General features: G+C 43.4%; 1 protein-coding gene across 2 annotated transcripts in view; it reads left to right on the top strand.

Annotated features, from left to right (window-relative positions):
• TSNARE1 (t-SNARE domain containing 1) overlaps positions 1-24615 on the top strand; it is a 444539-nt gene that overhangs the window by 64414 nt on the left and 355510 nt on the right. For both annotated transcript variants that reach the window (XM_035317254.1, XM_035317253.1), the window contains exon 2: positions 19147-19269. In XM_035317254.1, the coding sequence (XP_035173145.1) occupies positions 19185-19269 (85 nt within the window). In that variant the 5' untranslated portion in view covers positions 19147-19184. The remainder of the gene's footprint in view (positions 1-19146; positions 19270-24615) is intronic.

Raw genomic sequence — 24615 nt, 5'->3', positions numbered from 1 at the left:
TGTTAGTGTTAGGTTAGAGGTTGGACTCGATGATCTTGAGGTCTCTTCCAACCTAGAAATTCTGTGATTCTGTGATTCTGTTGTTTGTTTGGCGTGTTCTGTTTTCTTTTTTACCAAACTGGTCCATATTTTTCCCCACCAATTCATATACGAGCATTGTAAGTGTATTATAAGGTCTATTTTCCCCCATGTGTGATGAGTTGGCTTCCGCAGCTGAGAACTGTGGACATCCAAAAAGGGGTACCTGACAAATTCCTACTTAGCACTGATATTTTTTTCACTTTTAACGGGTTCAGTTCTCCCCGCTCCTTTTCTACTTTATAAAACAGGCCTTTAAGAAAAAGCAAGGGCTTACATTACTGTTCTAGATTTGTGATTTAACAAAAAAGTACCTTGTTTTTCTATATATTATTTTTTTAAGTGAACAAGTCATGATTACCCAAGCAGCCGCTCATTTCCACTTCTTTGATCAACTCCTCCATATCAAGATGAGCTCTTAACACAAAACTCCCTTGAGCTGCACAATCCTTTCCGAGTTAGGAAGCTTGTCATCTGTAATATTAAATAATTCTAAGGATGTTTTAGTCCTGGCAGCAGGAGACTTGGAGCATATGCCAGTCAGACTGACGTCCCTCAAGAGAACCTTTTTTCCGTACTCTTCATAGGCAAGTGCCGGTCTTCTCTCCTCTGTTGCATCCCCTTGTTCTGCACGTTGTTTGTTTTGTCAGCAGCCTGGAAATCCTGCCCCGTGTGTTGCTGAATGCTGCTGCTTCCTTCGCTCGGCTCGTCCCTCTTGCAGAGGTTATAGCCGGGCAATATCACGTCCTGAATATGCAAAGACCACTCCACGTTTTGATGGTGTCCATCCATGTGGGCTATCAGAGCTTCCCTAATGGGAGAACTGACCTTCACTCCAGACGGCAAACTGAAATTGTGACCATCTGATTGCTCTTTTGAGGAGCTGATGGGTGAAATAACTCAGTCCCTTTTGAAAGGTTGACACCGACTTACTGAATTTTTACGAAAATCGTCTTTCCTCTTCTACTGATGGTTCTTCTGAAGTGTAATGAAGTTTGCACGCCCGTCTGCCGCACTGGTTGAAAAGGTCTAGGCTGACTTAGCCATGTCATGCATCAAAAAATTATGCAAATGTTTCAGTTTTACTTCGTTAAGTGAAAAAGCTTGACAAGTTTCTTCAAGGGATGGTGGATGTGGCTTCTGCTTTTCCCCTGAGTAAAATAGTAGGAGATGTTGGGCTGGCCTGTGAGGATGGAGGTTTCTGGCAGAGCTAAGAAAGGAGAATGCTCTCGAGAAACCACAGCTTGAAATTGTGGGCATGTCTTTGTCCTCTCCAGAGGCTTTCAGGTAGTGTCTGATAGGGATTTCATTCTGGGGGAATTTTTGTGTCTTTATTCAGTTCATTATATAGCTTTGTCTTGAGATGAACAAATGAGAGACTAAAAAATCCATACCGCAGTTAGAATAAGAGGTTGAAACTCATTTAAGAAAGCCCCGTGTTTTAAAGAAATGCTGAAAGGTGGGGTCTCCTTTTCAGGTCACTGTGAAGGTTATTTAATGCATAAAATAAAAATTAATATAACTTTTAATTTAAAACGTAAAATATGTAGATTCACTTACATGCAAAGCTGAAGTGTTACTCTGTGAAGGACAAACGCGTGTGTGCAGTACTGGCAAAATCCTGCAAAACGAAATGCCTGAAAGCTAAACAGGCCTTCTCGTTTCGAAATGCAGATTTCAGACAGTTTAGATTTTGCAATCTGGAGTTTCCAGCTCCTGAGAGTCCTTCAAGTTTAATTTATCTCTGTTGGCTTCAGTGGCAGAGAGACAGGGCATACGTGAGCATTTTGTTTTAACTAATGCCTCTTCAGAGCAGCAGCTGTATGCTTCAGCAGTGATGAGATAAGGTGTAAGGCTTTTTAAAATAGTTAGAAAAGTCAGGGAGGTGGAGAAGCGGCACCTTCTCTGCGGGTCTGCTGCTTGCCTGGACCTCAGCCATCTGCATCGGAAGGTTTTTTAACCCAGCAAATTGAAAAGGTAGCTTTTGTTTTGGTGGTTGTGTGGGTTTTGTAGCAGTTGCTAAGAACTTTTGGACCCTGAATTCTCAGAACTATCAGTTGAGCTAGAAGAGGTTTCTTTGTAGACATGAGGCATTGTAAGTCCTTGTACCTTTTTTAATGGAATAACCAGTAAAGGAAGACTTTGCACGCTTTTTCAAACTGCTGAGTGTAACACTTAGAAAAGTCTTGTTCTTCTTCTGTTCTTATTTGGACCAGCATGGAGAGAAATGCCTTGAGGATTTATCTGTGTTCCTTTATATATATATATATTTCTCAAGCTGTGCGTATATAGACAACTAGAAAGATGGAAAGAAAAAGGTTTGCAAGGTAGAGAACGGAATGCCTGAAAATGATACTGTAGAGGAACATGAGCAGAAGCAGCAAGGGTCAGCCTACTTTAATGAAATTACATTGTCTGAAGTTGTTATTTTAGGAGCTTTTCCATCTCACCGTGCCCAAGAGCCAGTGTCACACGGTTAAATTGGGAAGGCTGACTTCGTTCGGTGTGTTGTGAGACAGTGTGCGGATACAGGAGGGATTCCTCAGTGCTTAACTCATACCAGGGGCTGAAGTTGTATTTTTGATAGCTAACGCGTGCAACAAATGCTGTTCCCTTGCTCTACCTACTTTGAGATGGAGGAACATCACGAGCAGCAAGGCTGCGGTGGGACCGTGCTGTTCATTGCCACATTTTTCAATACGTTTTTAGTACTACTGAGTATGAAAGTCATGTCGTTTGTGAAGTGCTTAGCTAAAAATACTGTTTTTTCTTCTTCTTCTTTTTTTTTTTTTTTTTTTAATAAGTGATAGTTTTAAAGAAGTGCACTTGAATTTGGTTGCCATGGCATGTGGCTGAGGTCGAGTGCGGCTCCTAGAAAGCACGGCCTTGGTTTTGAGGATGGGTGTTACAGGTGAGATCCTGGATGGCTGATGACAGTCCCCATGTGTCTGAAGCACCTCTGGTAAGCAGGATGCTGTCCTAAGGAGATGGGGCACTCTACAGTGGGGTAGCAAAAAGCTTTGTGCCTTTATGAGCGTAGCCAACGTGTAGACATCGATGTCGCTGTGTACTACCTTCTTCAAGATAAATGCCATGAAAAGCCTGCAACGTTGGACAAATTTGCTCTGCCATATGCTTGTGGAGGAGTATTTTTCTGAAGCTTTTCTGTATGACTGGTAATCATAGATTGGTTTAGAGAGACATTTCTGAAAGTGTGAAGGGAAGGGAAGGGCAGCGTGTTAATGTGAATTAATTGTAGTGCTCATCAAGTCAACATCCAGTGGAGACCGATCCATTATATAGTCTCTTCTTTTGCTTCTAAAAAGCTTAATGCTGCACCGAATAATGGATCCAAGGTCAGCTTTAAATAAAATTTGGAAGAAACCCCTAACATCTAATTTGCTGTAAATTCCCATTTTGTGGTAATATGTGTGATGGGTCGGTATGTTTGTTTGTTTTCCCATTAATCTGCCTGCAGAGATGCTAGGGGAGGTAGTTACTTGTATTGCACAGAGCTGAGAAGACCCAACAGATCCAAGCTTAATTCGTGCATTGTAATGGAAGGAAATGGTGTTTTAACATCTTTTGTTGGCTTACTGGGGAAAAAGGGAAGAAGAAAGATGCATAGCCTTGAATGAGAAGCCCGAGAGCCATGACTTGGACCTTCATCCCCTGATTTCAGCCTGTTGCCTTCGTGCTGTTACTTCTTGTCCCTCCTACATCAATAATGCCTTCCAATAATGCCTTCGTGCATACCCTAAAACAAAAGGGCTGGATTACTGGTGGTATCACAGCCTTCTCCAAAGTTCCTGATTAGCCTGGCAGGATTCTTTGTGGTATAAAAGCCTATCCCATGTTCCTCCTCAGTATCAGCCAGAGGACCACAACCAACGCAAAATCAATCTTTGTGTGTTTTATGTATAAACTGCTCCCTCCTTCTTGGGCAGTCTCGATTTTGGCAAACAGAACATCAGTTTTTAGGAGCAGTAAACTGAGAACTTCTTTTTTGGCTAATCTTAAATGAAAAAGTGGATGTTTTATCCTTGTGACACGTGATTAAGTATCTTTTGGTATCTAGAGACAGTGCTGTCATGGGACTAGACTGTTAATTTGTTACATGAATGATGGTGGTATCAGCCTGTGCTTATCCGAGCTAAGTCTATTTTAATGAACAAACTCTTGAACTTGGAATTTAGGGAATAACTTCGTGCTAAATTAAGCAAAGGGACAATATCTCTTTTCACGGAATTGTAGAATCAACATTGATTAATTGGAGTTACTTGCAGTAATTACAGATGAGATGAAAGTCTCTGTCTGCCTTTTTTCTTTTTTTGTAACAACATTATATCTTCTCTGAGTTCTTTTTTTTTTTTTTAAAGGACAGGTGGAGAGCCTTTGGTTTCCACCTCATCAAAAAGAAGCGTAAGTTTTGGTGACAGAAGATCTGTAAATATTTTACAGAATTCAGCCGGGAATCCATCTGGACCATACTTCTTTTTTTAGCCTTTCGTTCTTTTATAGTTTCCCTTAATTTTATCTGCAGAAAGCAGCTATCTCAACTTTCAGAACTGAGTATTTGAAAATTGATTTTGAAACGTTCCCTGCAAAATAATGGCCTGGTAGAGGCATGTTTTTCCTTAGAGCACTTTAAAATGGGACGACCCATCCCTGCTGGAGCTTGCACATACTTTCTTTTCCAATGAAACAATTTTATTCTGAAGCATCCACAGTATGTACAGTGCCTGGTAAAACGTACTTGATACAGTTGCTTATGACACTTAGTTGAAATAACAACAATATCTTCTGATTTTTATGAGCATGTAGTCATTAGGGGCTAGATTCTCATACTTTGTATGGATAACAAATTTAATCCTTGGATTAAGGCAGCTCGAGAAGGGAGGCAGTGTTCAATTTGAATAAATATTCCTGGTCTCATCCTGGAATGAGAACCTTTTAGAAACAACTCTTTGCACCCTCCCCGTGCTCCCATGATCTTAATTGCCTGAATTGTTTGGTGTTATATTTGACCTCAAACAATTTCGGTTATGCTCCAGCAGCAGTGTTTTCATTTCCTTCCTTACAACATAGCGAGATTGGGTTTTGATTTGAAAGTTACAATGGGTTGTTGTTTATTTTTTTTTTTCATCTTCTTTAAATTAAAAGTCAGAGTTTTCATCTTTTTACTTTTTTTTTTTTTTCAAGTTAAATGTGATTTAATCAGATTATTTTCCAAGAGGAATATAAATGGTGGAGAAGAGGAGCTATGGACGTGGAGTGGTTCTGGAAAATAAGAGATAAGTCCTTGGACTTTCTGCGATGAGCTTTAGGAGAGCTTTATGTGCTTGGAGACTCACCAACCACCATGATGCTTTCCTGTGGGCTCTCCTAAGAGCTCCACAAAGCAGTGCAGCTCTTCAAAAGAGGTGAAAGGTGACATAGACCTCATGCCCCATGTGATGATCCATGCCAGAGAGCCATGCCCTATGGCTGTGATCAGTTCACTGTCGGCTTTTTTCTGATTCGAAGCCATGTAAGTCCTGTATGTCTCCAATCCTCTCTGTTTTACCTTGCTTTTGGGATTTTAGACTTTTCTGTGGCTAATTCACAGAGGAAGGAAAATGGCCAAGCCTGTTAGGGATCTCCTAGGCCCTACACTGAGATAAAAAGGAAGGAGGGGGAGAAAAACGACAAACTGGCAGGGATCAAAACTGCTCCAACATTTGTCCCATTCATTTTTGCATTTGATTTTGTCATTTGTCATTTGATTTTATATTTTTTTTTTCTGTCGGATCTCCTCTATTCACCATTTCTTTTCCTGCACAAGCTGTTCCATATTTTTCACTTTATCGTTGGGTTTTCATTTTCATTTTCCAGTCAAAGCACTTTCCTTTGGTGCTGGCACCTTGCAGCTGTAATTTCCGTGGATTATTTTATGTCTGTGTAGGTTTGGATGGCTTCCCAAAGCTTTGAATGTAACACAAGCAAATGGTGCAATAGAACATTTGAATTACAAGTTCTTTTGGTCCATGTCCTAACTCCATTATGGAGCCTCCTTCATTTTATGTTTTATTTATTCTGTTTTCAGAATGATGCTTTCTTCAGGCTGAAGAAGTTTGTGAGACAAAGAATATAGGTAAAAACTGACTGCATGTATACAAAGACTGAAAAGAAATAATTCTCAAATATGAATGCTACCCTTTATGTAGAATCAAGCCACTAAAAACAAACACTAAAAAATGGGGCCAGTGAGTTTAGATGAGCTTGGTTAGAGAATAAAAACGGCGTGTGTGGGAGTATGTATTTCTACACATGCGTGCATGCCCACACAATATTGCAGTTCTGTGGAATGGTGTTTTTAAGGGAATGCCTGTGTGATGAAAGTGCTGTTGGCACTACCATCGCAGGCTGAAAGCAAATACTGCACAACAGGGTCTGTCTCTCGCCTCACCTTATTTGGGACCTAAATACTTTCATACTGCAGAACTGTCTCTATTCAGATGCTTCCTTGGCAGGCGTGCAATTGTACAGCATAATTACACTATTTCTTTTAAGAGCAACACAGATTCATCTTTTGTAGTTCAGAGCTGCCCACTTTTCATCAGATGTGGGCTTAGCATCTGTAACTTTTTTATGCCTATTCCCTACTTCAGCCTCTAAAGACTATGTTTACCTTTGTTAACGCGTGGATGGATTTAGATTCGAGCCTGCCTGAACACAGAAGGATGCTCAGCCACTAGTCTTTGGTGGCTGGTGTTTCTCTTGCTCTCTCCTTTCTACTAAGTGTTTCTCTTTCACCTTTGGTGAAGGAGATCTTGTAATACTTGATAATACAGTTATCTTGAAATGCGGGTCCCTGAGTTGGCTCTAACCTTGATCCTAAGGCCAGGTTTGCAGGTCTTAGAAAGAGCTCTTAGTAGCCAAAGGGGCAAAACAGACTAGTTAACCAAAAGAGGTGAATTTCAGGTGTCCTTGAAAACTGCCTTGTCCAGGCTGTTCTTGAAAAGTCCAGTTCTGTTTGTACCTGGGGAGTTCCCTTCTGATGGTCATATAAAGAGACAAACTGGGTCAGGTCAGAGATGTGTCTATGCAAGATGGACCAATTCCTCTCCAGTTATGTGATGAGTCACAGCTGCTTAATGAAGAGCATGAGAAGAGGGCAAACAGAGCAAGGCTTCTTCCAGTGTTTTCTGTGTTCCCTGAGTCAGAGCTGATACATTTCTGATTAATAGCACCTGATGGATTTTTCTTCTCTTGGTCCCATTGCAGTTTTAAACCTGTGTTCCCTGGCACTGGGGTAGTTTGCCTTTTCCTGGCCACTCAGTATGTCAGAGGATGGTATTTTATGGGCTTTCCCCCATCCTGTCATTCGTTTTCCAGCCTGATGAGACTTCACCTGTTTAGTTCTGCTGTATTAGAGTGAAATTGGTAGAATTAGAGTACAGAACAGAGAGATGAGGAGGAGCAATTTAAGTTTTTATTGTTGTTGTTGTCTGTTGTGTGTGTTTGCATCCTAGAAGCTGCCATCTTCCTCCATTCTCTCTTTTTTTTTTTTTTTTTTTTACTTAAAAGTAAGCAACCTTCTGCATAATTTGACTTGCTCTCCAGGCTCCACTAACTGTGTTGAGTTAAATCCCTACTAGCAGTCATGGAGGCTCAGACACTCGCTGAGATTTAGTTGCCTTAATTTGAAGCTGGTCTCTGCTCTCCTGCCAGCCCAGAAGGTCCCTTTCAGGTCTACTAGCCCCACATAAACCTTGTAGGGCATCTCAGGTGGTATTTGGCACCTATATTTCATAGGATCTTGGAATCGTAGTATATCCTGAGTTGGAAGGGAACCACAAGAATCATCAAGTCCAACTCCTGGCTCCACACAGGACCATACAAAAATCAGACCACGTGTCTGAGAGCAGTGTCCAAACACTCCTTGAACTCCGGAAGGCTCAGGGCCATAATCACGACCCTGGGGAGCCTGTGCCAGTGCCCGACCACCTCTGGGTGCAGAACCTTTCCCTAACCCCCAGCCTGACCCTCCCCTGTCCCAGCTCCATGCCGTTCCCCGGGTCCTGTTGCTGTCCCCAGAGAGCAGAGCTCAGCGCCTGCCCCTCCGCTCCCCTCGTGGGGGAGCTGCAGGCCGCCATGAGGCCTCCCCTCAGCCTGCTCTGCTCTGGGCTGAACAAACTAAGGGACCTCAGCCTCTCCTCATACATCTTGCCCTCCAGACCCTTCACCATCTTTGTAGCCCTCCTTTGGGCACTCTCTAATAGTTTTATGCCCTTCTTATATTGTGGTGCACAAAGCTTCACACAGTATCGGAGGTGAGGCCACACCAGCATATAGTAGATTGGGACAATCCCTTCTCTCGCCCAGCCAGCAGTGCCATACTTGCGTTTTCACCACAGGGTACAGTTCCTTGTGGCTGCCAGGGCACCCTGCCTGCTCATATTCAACTTGCCATCAACCAGAAGCCTGAGATCACCTTCTGTGGGACTGCTCTCCAGCATCTCATCCCCCAAGCCTATTTGTAGTTTGTTTGCCGTTATTTAGGCAAATGCATCTCACCCTATGTGTTGTCTTCATCAGGGTCTTACCCATGGCAAATTGTCTAAAAAACACTCTGCTTTTTTTGGTGAAAACTCGCAGTCTATATTTTTAAGGGCAACTTTGAGCTTACACGCACAGTTTGACAGTCAGCTGTTTTGCTTTGGCTCGCTCAGGGCTTGGCGTTCTCCTCGCATGAGTCACGCGCTGAAGCAAAGCTGCTTTTCTCCTTGATATTTGCACTTGGTTCCCTTTGGTGCCATCATGTGCTACATGAGCTTATCAGCAGGAAGAAGTCCCAAAGTATGCGGTGAATGATACTGAAGCTGGGAAAACGAGCTGAAACAAGGCTTTTATGGTTCATAACTGCCTGGTAGCTGTGTCAGAGCAGGCCTCACCGATGCAGTTTTCTCAGCATGATGGTGGATATGCCCCAAATGTATCTGTCGTTAGGGTGAAAGAAAGTTGAGAATGTGATGGGTTTATCTCTCATCAGGCTGTCTCATGCTATTAGCTGCCTCCACTTCTTCCTCGACAAACTCTCTCTGAGCAGAGCTGGCCTGGAGAAAGGAGCTCCTTTGACAGCATGCATTTACACGTCCAGATGCTGAAGCAGGCTTCGTGTGCGCTGTCTTGTCGTCCTTGTTTGTAAGCCTTCAAACCTGTGAAGTCTCTTTTTCTCATGTTATGCTAGTGCTGTCACTTGCCTACCATGCTCTGCAGCAAGCAGGAGATGTGGCAGGAGGCTCTTCTCTGTAAGGCCTCCTGTCCCCTGACGACAAGGGGTTGTTGTTAATGTGTTTTCTAGGGTTTAGGCAAATTTGTTGCTGTGTTTTAACACTGCATCTCTCTGGTCAATGACTGGGGTCAAAAACATCTCTATCTCTTGTTCCTCTTCAGTCCACACTGCTTAATTTTCATCCTGTTGCCTTGTAAGCACACCAACAATTCTTTACTTGACTGTGACTTTTCACCTACTGAAGAACATCCCATGCTTAAAGAATATATTTTATTTTTTAATGTCTTCTATTAGGGGAGGTAAAGAACTGAAATACAGCTAGCCAAGGCAGTTGCCATCCCTTCTAACTCGCAGAGATGGTTCTGTGGTTTAAAAATACAGAAAGTCCTTTTGTGAACTGTCTTTTGTTGTCCTGGGCAACCTTTTCTATGTGTCCCTGCTTGAGCAGGGGGTTGGAGCAGATGACCTCCAGAGGTCCCTTCCAGCCTCCACTATTCTGTGATTCTGTGTGATTCCGTGAACAGTGAATGAGTGTACTGCTATGGATTGCTTGACATAATCAAGGGATCAAGTGGGGACATTTGTACTGAGCACTGAGACCTGTTGTGTTTCTAATATCAGATGCTCCAGCTAGGCAGAGCCTCACAAGTCACTTCACATCCCTGCAAAATAGAGCTAATATTTGTTTCTTTCCTTTTCAACCATTGTCTCCATCAGTGAAGGGTCTTGGAGAACGTGGATGAGTTGGAAAATTGAACATTCTTTTTAATTTTATTTTTTTTTTAATGTGTACACTGACACAATGGAAAGTTTTCAGCAAATTTACTTCAATTTGATAGGAAAGTTGGCTCACAGACATTGCTGACTACAGGCTGTGGTTTCTGACAGATGGCCATAGGTCTCTGCGCAGTCCTGAGGATCTTCTGCATTTTCTCATCAGTGGAGCACATGGATTTTTGCTAGTTGGTTTTATTTAATCTCACAATGTGGCCATCATTTGGAAGTCTTCTGTAGTCTTATGTGCAGATGCCTAGTTGGAACAACTGTAGAAGTGCAATGGGAAAAGCGTGAAATAGAAATAATGGAAGGACTCTTGCAATCAGAAGCTGGTGGTATGTACAAGTCTGCCATCCTCACCTATTTGTGAAAAAGATTATTTGTATAAATAGGGGAAGTACCCATTTGGATGCAGTATTCATAAGGTATTTTACATAGATGCACAAGTAAATGTGGCTCCTGTGGTTGAAATCATTAGTCCTTGTCTTCTTGGGGGACCTGGGGGATGCTTCGGTGATGGTTACATAGTAGTTGACACTGTGCATATTAAAGCTGGTCACAGCCTGGGATTGTGTTGAACTATTTTCTCCTCTTTATATCCACAAAATATTTGCAGACACATCCATTTCTCTCCTTTGTTGTGTTGGTCTGTGGCTCCCTCTTTCTGGCTTGTCAAGGGTAGCCTTTGCTTCCAGGGTGTCCTGGGGATGCCCCAACTCACACTCGTCGGCTCCTGCCAAGGCTCAGCATCTGTCGGTGGTTCACCTGGGCTGCCCATGTTTGCTGACATTTGATTTCTGAGCTTGTTTCATTTCTGCCTTCCTGAGTTCTGGCTTCTCTCTGGAAAGAAACTGGGAAACTGCTGCACAGTATCTCAGTGGTTTTCTATCAGTTCCCACTTAAACATAAACAAGCAGAATAGCCTCGAAGAAAATCCTTCATCCCCACTGACATTAGGTTTTGGAGACTGCTGTCCATCATACGGCCAATGTGGTATATTTTAATTCTCTCCTATCTATATCTGTCCTTTGACTTGAGTTACGCTGTGCTCAACTGACTGCTGCCATTTCCCATGGTTTTGGTAGGAATACTGGAATGAAGACACGAAGTTGTTTACTGTTTCTCAATGAACTGCTCCCAAAGCGAGAAGTAGATTCTTGATTTTTCCACCATGTACTCTTTTTGCTAGACCATGCTGCTTCCCATTTAGCCTTCTGCAGGATTTGTTTATAATAAAACGACTGATGAACATAAATGTAGATGAGTTCTTAGGCTGATGCATATTCTTATCACGTGCAGTGAATAGCAGTGTTTCTCCTTTGGGAAGTGGTACATTGGAAACAACTGAAGTTGTGTTCTAGGAGAGCAGGATCCTCAGATTTAGGAGTCTATTACTTGATTAATTCAGGCATTCCATTTTATCCTGCCTCTCCTTCCCCTAAAGCATTGCAGGTGTGTCAGTGAAGACCTTCCTGTGGACTCCGGACTAGTTGTCAGATATATTTTCCATAGTCCGTTGAAATCCGATAATGATTTAAAAATGCTATTTTAAATTTTGTTAAGATGACCTAGTGCATTGCACTTAGTCTTTGTCCATTTGTGCATGTTTGTCTTTTATAATTAATAAGTTTGTTCTAACTTCATCATGGCAAACTAGACACCAGTTCTCTCTTTCTTTCTTCTGTTTTTCTGTTTTGCTCCTTCCTTTTTTTTTTTTCCAGCAAGTAGGCATTAATATTCCTCTTTTGTAACCACTGAAAAGGCAGATGAAACCTAGATTTTGAAATGACTGGAAATTTAATTTTGCTGTTCACTGAAATATGTAATACTTCTGTGTTTGTCTAGCATATGGATAGATTAAGACCATTCTGCATGCAAGGTTCACAAAAAGTAGACAACATGGCACAAAACAGCAAATAGAAGGCAGCAATACAGGAAAAAAAATACAATTCTTGGTAGATTTGAACAGGCACATTCAGAGCATTTGTACTGAAGATTTTCAGGGCTGGGAACTGTCTAGATCGTGTTCTCCTGCAGGAGATATGTTGTTTAACTGTTATTTAATGTCAGTTTAAAAAATAGGAGAGATGACATCACATCTCTATCAAACTGAGCTAACAATGACCCAGCACTAAGTCATCTCAGCAGTGCTTCCCAGAAGAAAACGTTACATACAACTCAGTGGCAGTAGACTCCAAAACATTTCTGGTCTTCCTTCTCTCTTGATCTAAATACCTCAGTATCATGGAGGCCTGATAGTTTCTCCAGGTGAAAAGAAATTTGGGTCCTGAGGGTTTGACCTTGCTAGTGCAGTCGCTTTGTCATTTATCGCACTGCTGCTGCTCCTGGGAACCAAAGTGTTTCAGTGTGTACTGCCTTTTGCTTTGAAGATGGAAGGCATCCATCTTTCCATGGCATTTGTGATCCTTTTGATGGAAGACTTTCTCTCGCAGCCCTAACCAGCTACTTCTGCTCTCAATAAGTTTATTTAGCTGAAGTGGGGGGTCTATGAATCTGAGATGCCCAAGTTAAACAGAAGGTACCTCTAGTCCTTTCATGGCATTTGCCTAAGGCCAGCGTGTCTCTGGTGCCTCTCAGCAAGATTTGAAGACAGTCTTCGATTCTTTTGTGAGAAGACATGCAGTAGGGTCGATGTGGAAGAAGACTGCGTATTGAAGTGGCAACTGGGACTGACTTGAAAGAAGCACCACAGGCTTCCAGATTGCTTGTCTTACCGCTCTTCTTCCTGTCTGCAATACACAGACAGTTGTGTGACGCAAAATGAATACAGATGATTTGCAGGCATTCCTTCCTTCCCATCTCTGTTGCTTATGATTTTCTTCTCCTTTATGTTGTGTGACGGTCCATCAGATCTGAAGTCCCCTAACGTCAACAGCAGGTCTTACATTGCGCCTTCATGAGTTTGGTGGGGATGGAGGTGACTTGTGATTGACAAGAAGGGGTCTGGTGTACCTGATGGGTGCTGTTGTTGCACATAATGGAGGTAACCGACTGATGAAAGAAGGGGTTAGGTAGAAACAGTTCATGTTGGCTCTGGGTAGTGCCACGGGGCTGGTGGAAAAATGAGATTAAACACAGTTTAATCAAATGCGCTGAGGCCAGCCACAGCCCTTAGTATCATCCAAATTAGAAGCACAGTGAACCATCTGACTTCCTCTGTGGCTCAGTATATATCTCCATAAAACTCCAGAGCCATCTTATCCTGCTGTCTCCGACTTCACAGCCTGTCCTGATAGGATCTATTCCTGAGACAAACTGCTGTGCTTCTGGAGACATGTATGATGGCAGCTATACCACAGGGAAGAAAAAAGAACAAAACAGATCTGTCTAAAAGTAATCAGATGGTTTCCTGAAATAAGGCTTTGACAAAGAAAAATGGGGGGGGGGGGGGGGGAAGGGAATTTTCTCATTGTTTTTTAGCAAATCTCCAGGAGAGCAGAAGCAGCTTGTTTCTTAGATAATCGGAGCTGTTTTTACTTTGCACCTACTCCACAAAGCCTTAAGGCTGTGGGCGTTCGCTTCACTCTGTAGTACACTTCAGCCGGAGGAGGGTAGACAGGAGTGTGCTTCAGTGTATTGAATTGGGTTGTTTGCAGTCATAAGTGACATTGTGCCTGTCAAGTACTACATATGTGTCTCTAGAAGCTTCTGGAAGCCAATTCAATTTGTACAAGGTCTGATTAGAGATACATATATTCTTGGCTTTTTTGGGTTTTATTTGGATGATGTTGTTGCCTTATTTTGTGCCATGTCAACCTGGGCCAGACAGCTTGCTCCTCAGGGCATGGGGGCAGAGATGACTTCAGTCTCCAAGGGCCTTCCATCAGCCTTAAAACTTACTTGGGAAGCAAAGTGGAAGGAAACGTGTGTCATTGCCTGGAGAGCTGCCTCCCCTGCCCTGCTGCACGTAGGGCATCGTCCTGGACCGCTCTCCTGTCAGTCATTTCATCGGTTTCGGAGTGCTGTGTCCTCGCCTTGCCTGCCCGAAGCCACCTGAGAACACAACGTTAATATTAGAAGCATCAAAGAAGATCTAGAAGAGCATAAATTACCTCAAAGCCACAGGCTGAAAAAGAAGAAAGTCATCCCCTACAGCTATTCTGATTGACCTCTATCGGTCATGTTAGGAGGCTCAGTAAGCACTTGGGGATTATGCAATTACACCAATTCAGTGTTAAAACCATTGATTTATAAAAAATGCTTCGGCAGTAGAGCTTTTTCATAAATTCCGGCGCTCCGAGAAAAAGGAGAGGGGCATTTTTCCAGGTGAACAAAACAGAAGCTGCAGAAGCTGAAAAGTGGCACATCTGTGATGTGAGTGACAGAGTCAGGTCTGGGGAACAAACCAGTAGAGAAGTTTTAGAAATACAGCACAGTTTGTAAATTTATATTTTTGTCTCGTGGCATTCAAAAAAAAAAATAAAATAATAATTTAGGTTAATTCGGGTACCCTGCAAAAAGGAGGGCCCTATATCTGTCCATCCATTTTACAGACAGGGAAACCAAGGCAGCCGTATGGAAAGCAAGCAAATACTAAGTATTCTCCTTTCTTATTGTGATTTGTGTGTGCTGGTAAACAAGTCTCCTAACGAGAAATGAAAGGGGATCAATCTGTTCAGTTAATCTGAGGGAAGGTTAAGAGGCAGCAGAGAGATCAAACAGCAAAGTTCAAGAGGTGAGAAGATGCAGCTCTTAAAAGAGTGGCCGGGGCTGATCCTTTATTAACTGAAGCCTCAAAGTCTCTTCTGGTAAGAGGTGACCTGGTCTGACCAGAGTCTGTAGGGGTTGATGTGTAAAGATGTGTTGTGTGAAATGATCTGCTCTCGTTATGAAGAAAGTCAGGCTGCTTGATACAAAGATTTTATCTGGATTAAAAACTTCAGAAAATATATCTCTAGTTGGTCATCGAGAAATGGAGGTTTTGTCATCACGAATCACGTCTGAAGCCCTCCCAGAAGCACTTCATCATCAAAGTGGTGGTCGAGCTGGAGTGCTGCTGCTCTCACCACCTCCAGCATTCATTCATGCCAAGTACTTATTATCCAAACTATGTGATTTTAGTATTTCAGAGCTGAGTAATAAACAAACATGCTGCTTTGTGGCAACTGTGCCGTTCCTCAGGCAAAGATAGGCTAAAAGACACACTTGATGCCTCATGAGGAACACATTAATAGACTCGTCCACCTGATGACAGATGTGAACACCCAAGAGCAAAACTGGAGAGCTCAGCTTTTTTTCTCCCAGGATGAAACTGGGAAGCTACAACTTACCAAGAGCTGCTTCTTTTCCTACCCACCCCAAGTCATCTGTGTATTGAGGGGACGGTTCAATAGCGAACACTGATCTGACCTACTGAAAAAGCAGTTCAATATTTATTTTCTGTCCTATCTTTTCTTTATTACCATGTCCCATTTCTGTGTTTCTGTATCTTCTCATTTGCTTTGAACGCTCATCTATCCAGCATCAGCTGGTCTTGTACGTCCTAATGTAAAAAAACAAAAAAACATCTAAGTTGCTTACAGCGCTCTATAACCTCTTTCTTCCATGCTGAAATCTTCCCCCCTTTTCTTACTTTTTTGGTCTTCTGTTACTAATGCTGACCACCTGAATGTCCTGCTAAATGGAGAGCATAGGGGAACTCCTTAAGTAAGTTTGCCTGCTGGTAGTACCTTCCCCAGCCCGTGAAACAAAGATCAACCTATTCCCTGGGGACCTGCGTCCTTCTGATATACTGAGTGATTGATTTCTACAGGATGTGGACAGCAAAAAATAGTTGCATGTAGTTAAAATGCACATACATGTCCGTGGTGGGATGGACGATCTTTTGGTCTGGCATGGGTATGGTTCTTTCATTCCCATTGTAGGTTATCGGATAAAGCTGTGATCAAATCTCTTATTTTTTCCATTTTTTTCTGTATCTAGTATGTTAGGCAATGCTTGTTCCTATTTGCATGAACTGTCTTCACAGTAAGTCACCTGCCTGTCACAGTAAGTTGGACAAGCCTCCCTGAGGAGCTGTAGACAAAAGAACTGGGAGGTGCCATGGGGATGGGGAGGGAAATGCTTTATTGCCAATCAAAGGGAAGGTGTACAGATCTGCTCTCAGTTTTTTTTCTGGGAATTCTTTACTATGGGGTAGGAGTGTGGTTCTGGAGCTGTGTGAATAAGGGATATTTCAATGGCTTAGTAGGATGGGGTGGGAGGTGGTTGTTTCTAAAAAGGTTGGTTAAATGAAAACAAAATATTTTGTTTTCAATTCTTTCATTTTTTCTCCCTTTTCAGGGAGAAAAATGTTTTAAAATGGAAACATGCTTTGAAAATGAAAAATCAACATGAAACATTTGGAGTGCTGTAAATGCCTTTCTCCTCTCCCCCTTTCACTCCACTCTGTTGGGGAAAAAATAGACACATTCACTGTTTGCCAAAGAACGCTTGCCCAGTTGTAATCAAGTCATCTTACAATACGATGTAGACTTCTGCTCTACATTTGTTGTATGTGACCTTGGGGAAGTTGTGGCACCATATGCTTCCCCTTGTGCATCTGTAAAAAGGAAGGGTAGGTCAGGATCAACCTCTGTGTAGAGGCAGTTTTCCAACTATTTGATTGTTCCCCTTCCCTGCTTATAGCACATTTAATCTGTAGTCACACAGAGATAAAGAAAATAACACCTTATCCCTGTCCAGAATTGTTCTGGTAACTCTCTTCTGTGTGCCCTTGTTTCTCCCAGGTGGAAGGTAAGGGTCTTGCTAGCTCTTGGTTTGCATTTTGGAGCAGAGGTTGTGTTACTGTTGTAGCTGTGGGCTGACAAGAGACCTGGGAGAGGCAGGATATGTTCCCAACTCCATCCCAGACTTCCCAAGTGAATCTTCATCTAATCCTTCTATTGTTCAGTGGTTGTGACAAAGACTGCAGGTGTGGCCTCTGTGAACAGAGCCCAGCAGCTGCCCCATGTCAGGTCAGAGCCAGCTCCAGACAGCTCCAAAATGGACCTGCTGCAGGCCAGAGCTGAGCCAGAAGATCCCCTGCGGCCTGTGGAGAGGCCCCTGGTGGAGCAGGCTGTCCCCCTGCAGCCCATGGGTCCCACATGGAGCAGATCTCCACGCTGCAGCCCGTGGAGGAGCCCCCGGTGGAGCAGGGGGATGTGGCCTGGAGGAGGCTGCGGCCCATGGAGAGCCCCCGCAGGAGCAGGCCCAGGGCCGGAGCTGCAGCCTGTGGAGAGGAGCCCACGGAGGAGCAGGGGGTCTGGGGGGAGCTGCCGCCCGTGGGGGACCCGTGCTGGAGCAGTTTGCTCCTGGGGGATGGACCCCGTGGGATGGAGTCCTGTGGGAGCAGTTCCTAAAGAGCTGCTGCCTGTGGGCAGCATATGCCATGAAGGAGTGTTGGAGACGAAGCATTACGGACTGACCCTAGCCCCCCTTCCCCTGTGCCCCTCTGGGAGAGGAGATGGAAAAGGAGGGAAGGTGTTTTTAGTTTGCTTTTAGTTGCTCACTGCTCTAGCTTGTTAGTCATAGGCAATAAATGTCATTAATCTCCCTATTCTGAGCCTGTTTAGCCTGTCACAATAATTGCTGAGTGATCTCCCTGTCCTTATCTCAACCCTTGAGCCCTTCCCATCGTATTTTCTCCCTTTTCCCTTTGAGGATAGGGAGTGAGAGAGCGGCTGTGGTGGAGTTCAGATGCCCAGCTGGATAAAACCACCAGAATGGCTTTACCTTCTCGACACGATTGGCTATGGTGTTGTTTAGTGTCTTGGTAACCCTTGGTTCACAATTGGATTCTTTTAACTTTTACTCTTGTTTACTTCATTTGCTGACTGAAGGCTGTTTTCCTAAACTGTAGGATTTATGTGCTAGAGGTACCTGCACCCTCAGATGCCAATTCTGTGTGTATGAGGTACACTGAGGCTGGATGGGAAGCTGCACTCTGGATTTGCTCCGCTTTTAACATATTTAGCTGGTTGGTACATCCAGCTCCCACCCCTTGTTCTCTCAAGGCAAATGCACTTTCATCCTCTTTTAGGTTTCTTGCCCAATTATTGCCCAATTATTTTTATTTTGAAACTCTGAAATGCATGACGGATCCTTTTTTGTTGAGTAAGTCCCTACCTTTCTCCTCCCGTTTTTCCCTGCTTGGGGCATTTTTTCCCAGCCTTGATGCAAGGAAGCAGCAGCTGGGTTTGGTCCTGCATCATGCTCTTTCTTTTGTGGCACATCTATCTGTTTTCTTCCTTTGCTGTTGTCACCTCCATGCCTTAGTGTTGGGCTACATTTAATATTAAAGCTGTGGAACTCCGATGATTTGCTCGAGGGTGTCTGTGGCTCATGGTGAGATGAGGCCTGCTGATAGTGAAGTGGAACAGGGGGAGAAGTCTTCCTCTGCCAGGGCTGTACTGATTTCAGTGTCTGCTGCTACTACCTTAGACCCTGTAGCTTCTTCTGCTTTCTTTCTTTTTTCTTTTTTCTTTTTTATTTCTTTTTTTTTTTTTTTTTTTACTGGCAAGGAAAAATAACCCTGGCTCCAATATTTATACTAGAGGTCCAGGAGCTTACAATACAGCAGCAAGCTGTCTCTTCTGAGAGCTAATCGAGACTGTGGTATGATGGATACACTCCTCACCGGTTCTGTAGCAATAATGTTCCAGAAGACAGCATTACCTGGTTTTGATCAAGTGCCTAGTCTATGCCTACCATCTCTAGATCTCAAAGCACTTTGTGAACAACGAGGAATTAGTCTTGACATGGCTGAAACAGATAAATCGTCGCCCTTTATTACTGGAGAAAGTAAGGTTGAGAGAGATCTAATGACGTGGTCACCCCCAAGATCATCTGTAGTCCAGGAAACCTGGCTTTTAGTGTTTTGTTTTGTGGTTGGGCATCCTGAAGTTTGGAGATAGGCCTTTTGTTTTTCATTTGCCTTCCCTCCTCCACCTAGAGTAGTGGGGTTTAACTGACTTCTAACAGTGTTGTATCTGTCTTTTTCTCTGTTCTCTTAGGTTTAAAGTACAATCCTGCATCCGTTGCTATCTAGAAAATGTCTTATGGATCCATTGACGGGAGTGGATTTGGGAGCAGGAACCCATTTGGAGGCCCTTCGAGACAAGGCTATCAACCTCTCGGTAACGTATTGATCCCCTGCTGTAATTTATTCTACCAGACTTCCTCTTTTTTAAAAAACCTGAGGTTTTTACTGAATGAGGTTCAATGTGGCTGTTGTATACATATCAGGCTATCTCCAGAGGTTGTTTACGATATTGATTTTCAAAGGTGAAAACCAAACTTTTGTTGGGGTTGATTTGTATGATGAGGCGCAACATCTTACCGTGCTCAGGTCTTGAGGTTTCAGCGTATCTTGCCACTTGCCATGGAAAAGCGACACTGATGAGGATTTCGGAGGTGTTTTAAGGGATTAAGAAAATAAATTTAACAAATTTTCTATACCTGTCTGAGTCTTTCCTCATCAGAATTTTATCCAAACGGTTGTTCTCTGGCTAGTAGTAGGTGCACTGATGATGGGAGTAGATGGGATGAGGTGCAATGGGAAGAGGGTTGTGATTACACTCGGCACAACTTAACTGCTAGGGAGGCTGCTTTAATCTGCAAAATGTGCTCCAGCATGGCAACAGGGGATAAAAACTTGCTCAGGGAATGCTGAAACCATAAACAGTGACTTGCAAATGAATGCAGATTCTGGTTTTGTGGCGTGTTTTTAAGTGAACACCAGACATACTTCCTTTACCTGTTCCCTCCTTCCCACAAAGGACTCTAGGAATGCTGAAGTAGAAAGAAAAAAACCATCCAGATGTCAGCCTGTGTATATGAAATGGTCTTCACTGCACAGGGCAAAGCCGTGCTTCATAAAAGCATATTCTTAGCGTAACTGCCGTAACACAGGGCTCAGCTAACGATTATAACCTCCTGCTTTGGTGGGTCGAAGGTATTGGATCTAATGTGCCCTCTTCTTGTAGGAGGCATCCTTTGCCAGAAGAATGGTAGGTAGAATAATTAGTGTTCGTTAGGCACTGCAAGCATGCCATTGTCCCTGTTGACTCAGGGCTGGCTCAGAGGTGGAAAGGTGGTCTCATCCTGCCCACCTCTGAGCTACTGTTCGAGAAGGATGGAAGCCAGCCCACGTGGGCATGGACAGTTAAGGCCACGTCTCCAGCTACACCAGGTCCTGGTCCACATAGGGAGTTGCTGTAGGGCCAGATCTGGTTTAATGCAGCCTGACTTTCAGCAAGCCCTGTGAGCTGGAGCATGTTTTTATGTTTAGTTTTTGTCCTGGGTCTAGCTTGCGCAGCAGGGTGAGGGTGCAGTGGCTGCTGCAGAGACACAGCTGAGGGTTCACCTAGGAAAAACATCACCACCACCCTTCTCTTGCCTTTGGCTTCAGCGGTGCTGTTCATCAAGGCAGGCTGACTTGGTTTCCAAGTTGTCAAGGTTGCAAATATTCTTTGGGAAATGTTTCATTGTTTTGCAAATAGCTGTTCCCCCTGGATGGATCTATAAAAGAAACATAAAGGTTTCTCATGGTTTTGTGTTTTCCTACGAGTTTTGGTGCAATTATCTTTTTTTTTTTTTTTTTTCGCTTTGAAGAGGGAGAGGGTATTGAATTAAGTGTGAGTTGACTGTTCAATTTTAAATAGTGATTTTTAGGCAGTCCTACAAGGCAAAATTAAAGGCATAAAAGCAAGGAAGAGTAAGATGCTTGGGCACAATGAAAGAACCATCCAAAAAGTGAATCAAAATCTGGAATAGACAAATGATGGATCTCAGTGCATTGCGGTTTTGGACTTAAAAAAAAAACACAACACGAACACCCAAAACACATGAATACTTAGAGTGCTGTACAAAATGATCACTATTTTTAATGCAAATGCAGAGAATAATTCAAGATGTTTGCAGTTTCTAAGTATTTGAAGAGCTACTACACCATGCCCAGCTTGCCCGTCATTTGAACAACCCTCAGGGGACTGCAAAAAAGTAGCTGACATAGACACATCAGCTTTCTCGAGACCATGATCTTGAAACCATTTCAGCTGCCTGTCCATAGCCTTTTAACGTGTCAGCTCGCATCTCAGAGGTGAGAAATTTTCCCTCCGTGCACACACACATGGTCTTGGGTGGTGTTGCAGTGGCCAAGTCTTCCAGGTCCTTCAGGGATGATTTTCCTGGTGAGCAAACCTTGGTCACGGAGTTGTTCAACACCACCTGGGACCCTTTGCTCTGGAAGGGATTGCAAGGCCGGAGCAGGCACTTCATCACTTCGCTGTATTCCATCGCAGAAAGGCATTTCTGAAAAGAAAGAAAGACTTGCTTCCTTGGCCAAGGGCAACTCGGAGAAACTTTTTTGTGTGTGTGTCTGAACCAGAGATGAGTTATCTCAGCCTAAATAACTCCCCATGCCCCTTCGCCGTGGGAGACTGAGTAGCACACACCAAGTGCGTTCTGTTGTAGTATCCCCAAATATTGTCATTAAGTGTCAGGAGAGGGTCAAGGCAGAGCTCATCTTACGCCTCCTGCTTCCCAAAGATGGATGACTGCCTCGCTAAGAAAAACTGCTCTCTGCATTACCTCATGGTATGGCTGGAACAAAAGACCGTGGCCTTCCTGCTGCCGTATGGATGTCTGCTCACAGCGGGGCAGACCTCGGTGGACATGTTCGGCGTGCGCTCTGAAGCCCTTCTTCTTGCTATATCCAGTAAACAAATAAATAAAAAGTAGCAGCATCCCTGCAGATAGGTGCTGTAGCGTGTGGTTCAGCAGAAATGTTCAGGCATACAAGAGAAAACCCTGGGATCTTTCAACAACAGAAGGGATGGGGATGCTGCTGCTTAATAGCCTTTCTGTGATAAGCTGAATAATGCAATAAATGGAAGTTACAAAAAGGTTTCGGTGGCCCCCGCTCACCTCAGGAGCTGGAGGCTCTTCATAGCAAGCGGTCAGACAGTGGGATGAGGAAAAGGTAAAAATCACCAGGGATTTTGTTTCTGAACTCTTTAATTTCATGAAAGAGAACAAAGGGGCCGCAGGTTTTGTTTGTTTTAAAATAAAATAACAGACATTAACAACAGGAGGGTGGCCTTTACCTGTCTGTCTTGGTTGTATTTCCTCCGTGGAGGAAATGGGAATGACAGCGATGATGGATAGAGTTCCAGCTCATTGTCGGGCGCTGCAGTGGTCGCCCTTGTTAACCTTGTTAACCACCCTAATTAGTGAGATCCGCAGGGTCCTTTTGCAGAATTTTATGGAGGAATCCCAGGGGCAGCTTTATGGGGAGTTTGAGTCAGGTGTTGGGCAACTCTAGTTCAAATTCTGCTTTTAATGGTTTTGCTGGATATCCAGGATTTAAACCTGAGAATGGAAAAAAAAAAAATGTGTTTCAAAAGATTTTTTTTAATGTGTGATATCTGAAATAAATGGAGACCAAACGCCGTGCAGCAGTAGGAATTGAATCCTGAATTCTCAAGTGTGCAACATCTGCCATATTAGATCCATCCTTCCGAAAACAGGCTCTTTCTGGGGAGAATGAACAAAACCTGCTGTACGCAGGGAGGCACAGAGGTCAGGGAATTCAAATAGCTTGAATTAAAATGCCACAAGCCAGGAATTTTTTAATGCTGTTTTTATTAACCTTACTGTGCACTGCCCATTACAGGACAGATTTGAACAGGTCATTTCATGTTCCAGAGGTGTAATGTTTCCAGGTGTGCTCATGGGAGCATTGGGTCAGTGCTTAATTTTGCCGTGACTTCATCTAGACTATTTTTTCTTTGGTTGGTTGCTCGTGAAGATCTCATGCGGGACACTGGCCAGGGTTATACTCAAGATATATCACACATGCGGCTCTCTGCTTCTCTGCTAGGTTGGCTGTCTTGTCAAAGAATGAAATTAGATTGGTCTGTTCACCTTGTTCTTGGCAGCGTTCGCTGGGTATTTATCACCTAATTATCATTGTGATACTTAGCAATTCATTGTTACATAATTTCTGCTAATATTTTTCCAGGAATTGGGTCTATAATTTTCTTTGTCCTCCCGTCAAGTGGTTGGGCCATCCTGCTGTCCTCTCTGTGCCCGTCCAATCCTATTTTGCTCTTTCCCTGGCGGTTTTGGAAAGTGGCTCAGAAGAAACTACACCTTGAGTGTCATTGTTGCCTCCAGGATGGTGAAGTTGCAGAGTGCTGCGTGGGCAGGAGGTGCTCACATCGGCTGTGGGCACTTTGGTGGGGTGGGGATGGGGCAGGAGCTCTGATGGAGACCCAGGACCGATGGCCAAAGGTAGGGTGGATGTTCTGTAGACCACATTCCCTCAAAATGTGGTGTACGAACCAGCATTGTGGCCTTACCACCACGTGTTCCTTCTCTCCCTCCTGGGGTAGGTTGATGATGGTGTGGGAAGGAACCCACCGTGGGAAGGAACCCACCAAGCTTTGTATCTTGATCCTGCAGTGCGCTGAAGCACTTGTATTCCACACAACGAGTCCCCGAGGTCAATTAACAGAAAGCAGGTGGTTAATGCTTCTGCTTTACTGGGACCTGAGCGCGGCTTTGTTTTAGCACAAACTTCCCAAGTGACTTTCAATACCTGCAATGCTTTGTTAAACAAACACTGAAATATTTAATTGCTGCAATGTACAGAGCTAGGCAAAGGGTGTGGAAGGTGGTCGAAGCATGTTCCTCGCTGGAGCAATGAGGGATCCAACCATGAGCTTAAGCTTCCTTGGTATAAAGCATTATAGGAAGAAAGAGTTAACGGTGGTGGAACAAAGCAAGAATAAAGTCTTGGCACATTTTAGGGAGATTTTATTTTTTAGAGCTCAAAACTTTAGAGCCACTATGCCACAGAAAGGGTTTTTTGTTTGTTTGTTAGCTTGTTTGTTTGTTTCCACCAAAGTTAAAGCCTTTCAATCTGAATGTTTGCACTGTGACTTGGTCACGTCCACTGATATAACCAAAGTATGTGTTTGAGATAGGGTCCCATCAAGAATAGAATGAAAGGACAGAGTTAAAAGCAACGCCTTTTTTGCCATTTGTAGATAATTCGCAAGTGTTACTCACAAATTACTCACTGGTCTCTAAAGAAGGTGGGATTTCTTCTATAATATACAACACTGAAAATAAAATGGCTTGTCAAATGCTGTGTAAAAAGTTTGTGCGCGTCTTCATGATTGATTTTCACTTCTGAGTCTTGGGTCCTGTCATATTTTCTTAAATTTACAGGGACACAGATGTCTAGAGGGCTCAAGTGTCACATTAATCAAATCATTAATTGGCCTGAACTGAAGTGCTGGTCCAAGTCTAGATGCAAACAATACTAAAAATCATAAGATGATCTTTCCCACTAGACAACTTTAAAATCCCTCATACAGCATCTACAGAGGAAGTGTTTCATGCTGTTTCTCAGCTATTCTGCAATATTTCCAGCATTATACATCTGTTTCCTTAGTCCAGTTTGAGGCAATGTA

This window comes from Oxyura jamaicensis, chromosome 2, assembly GCF_011077185.1.
Source record: "Oxyura jamaicensis isolate SHBP4307 breed ruddy duck chromosome 2, BPBGC_Ojam_1.0, whole genome shotgun sequence".
Lineage (NCBI taxonomy): Eukaryota > Metazoa > Chordata > Aves > Anseriformes > Anatidae > Oxyura > Oxyura jamaicensis.
Note: the sequence above shows the minus strand (reverse complement) of the source record. Positions and strands in the feature narration are given on the sequence as shown.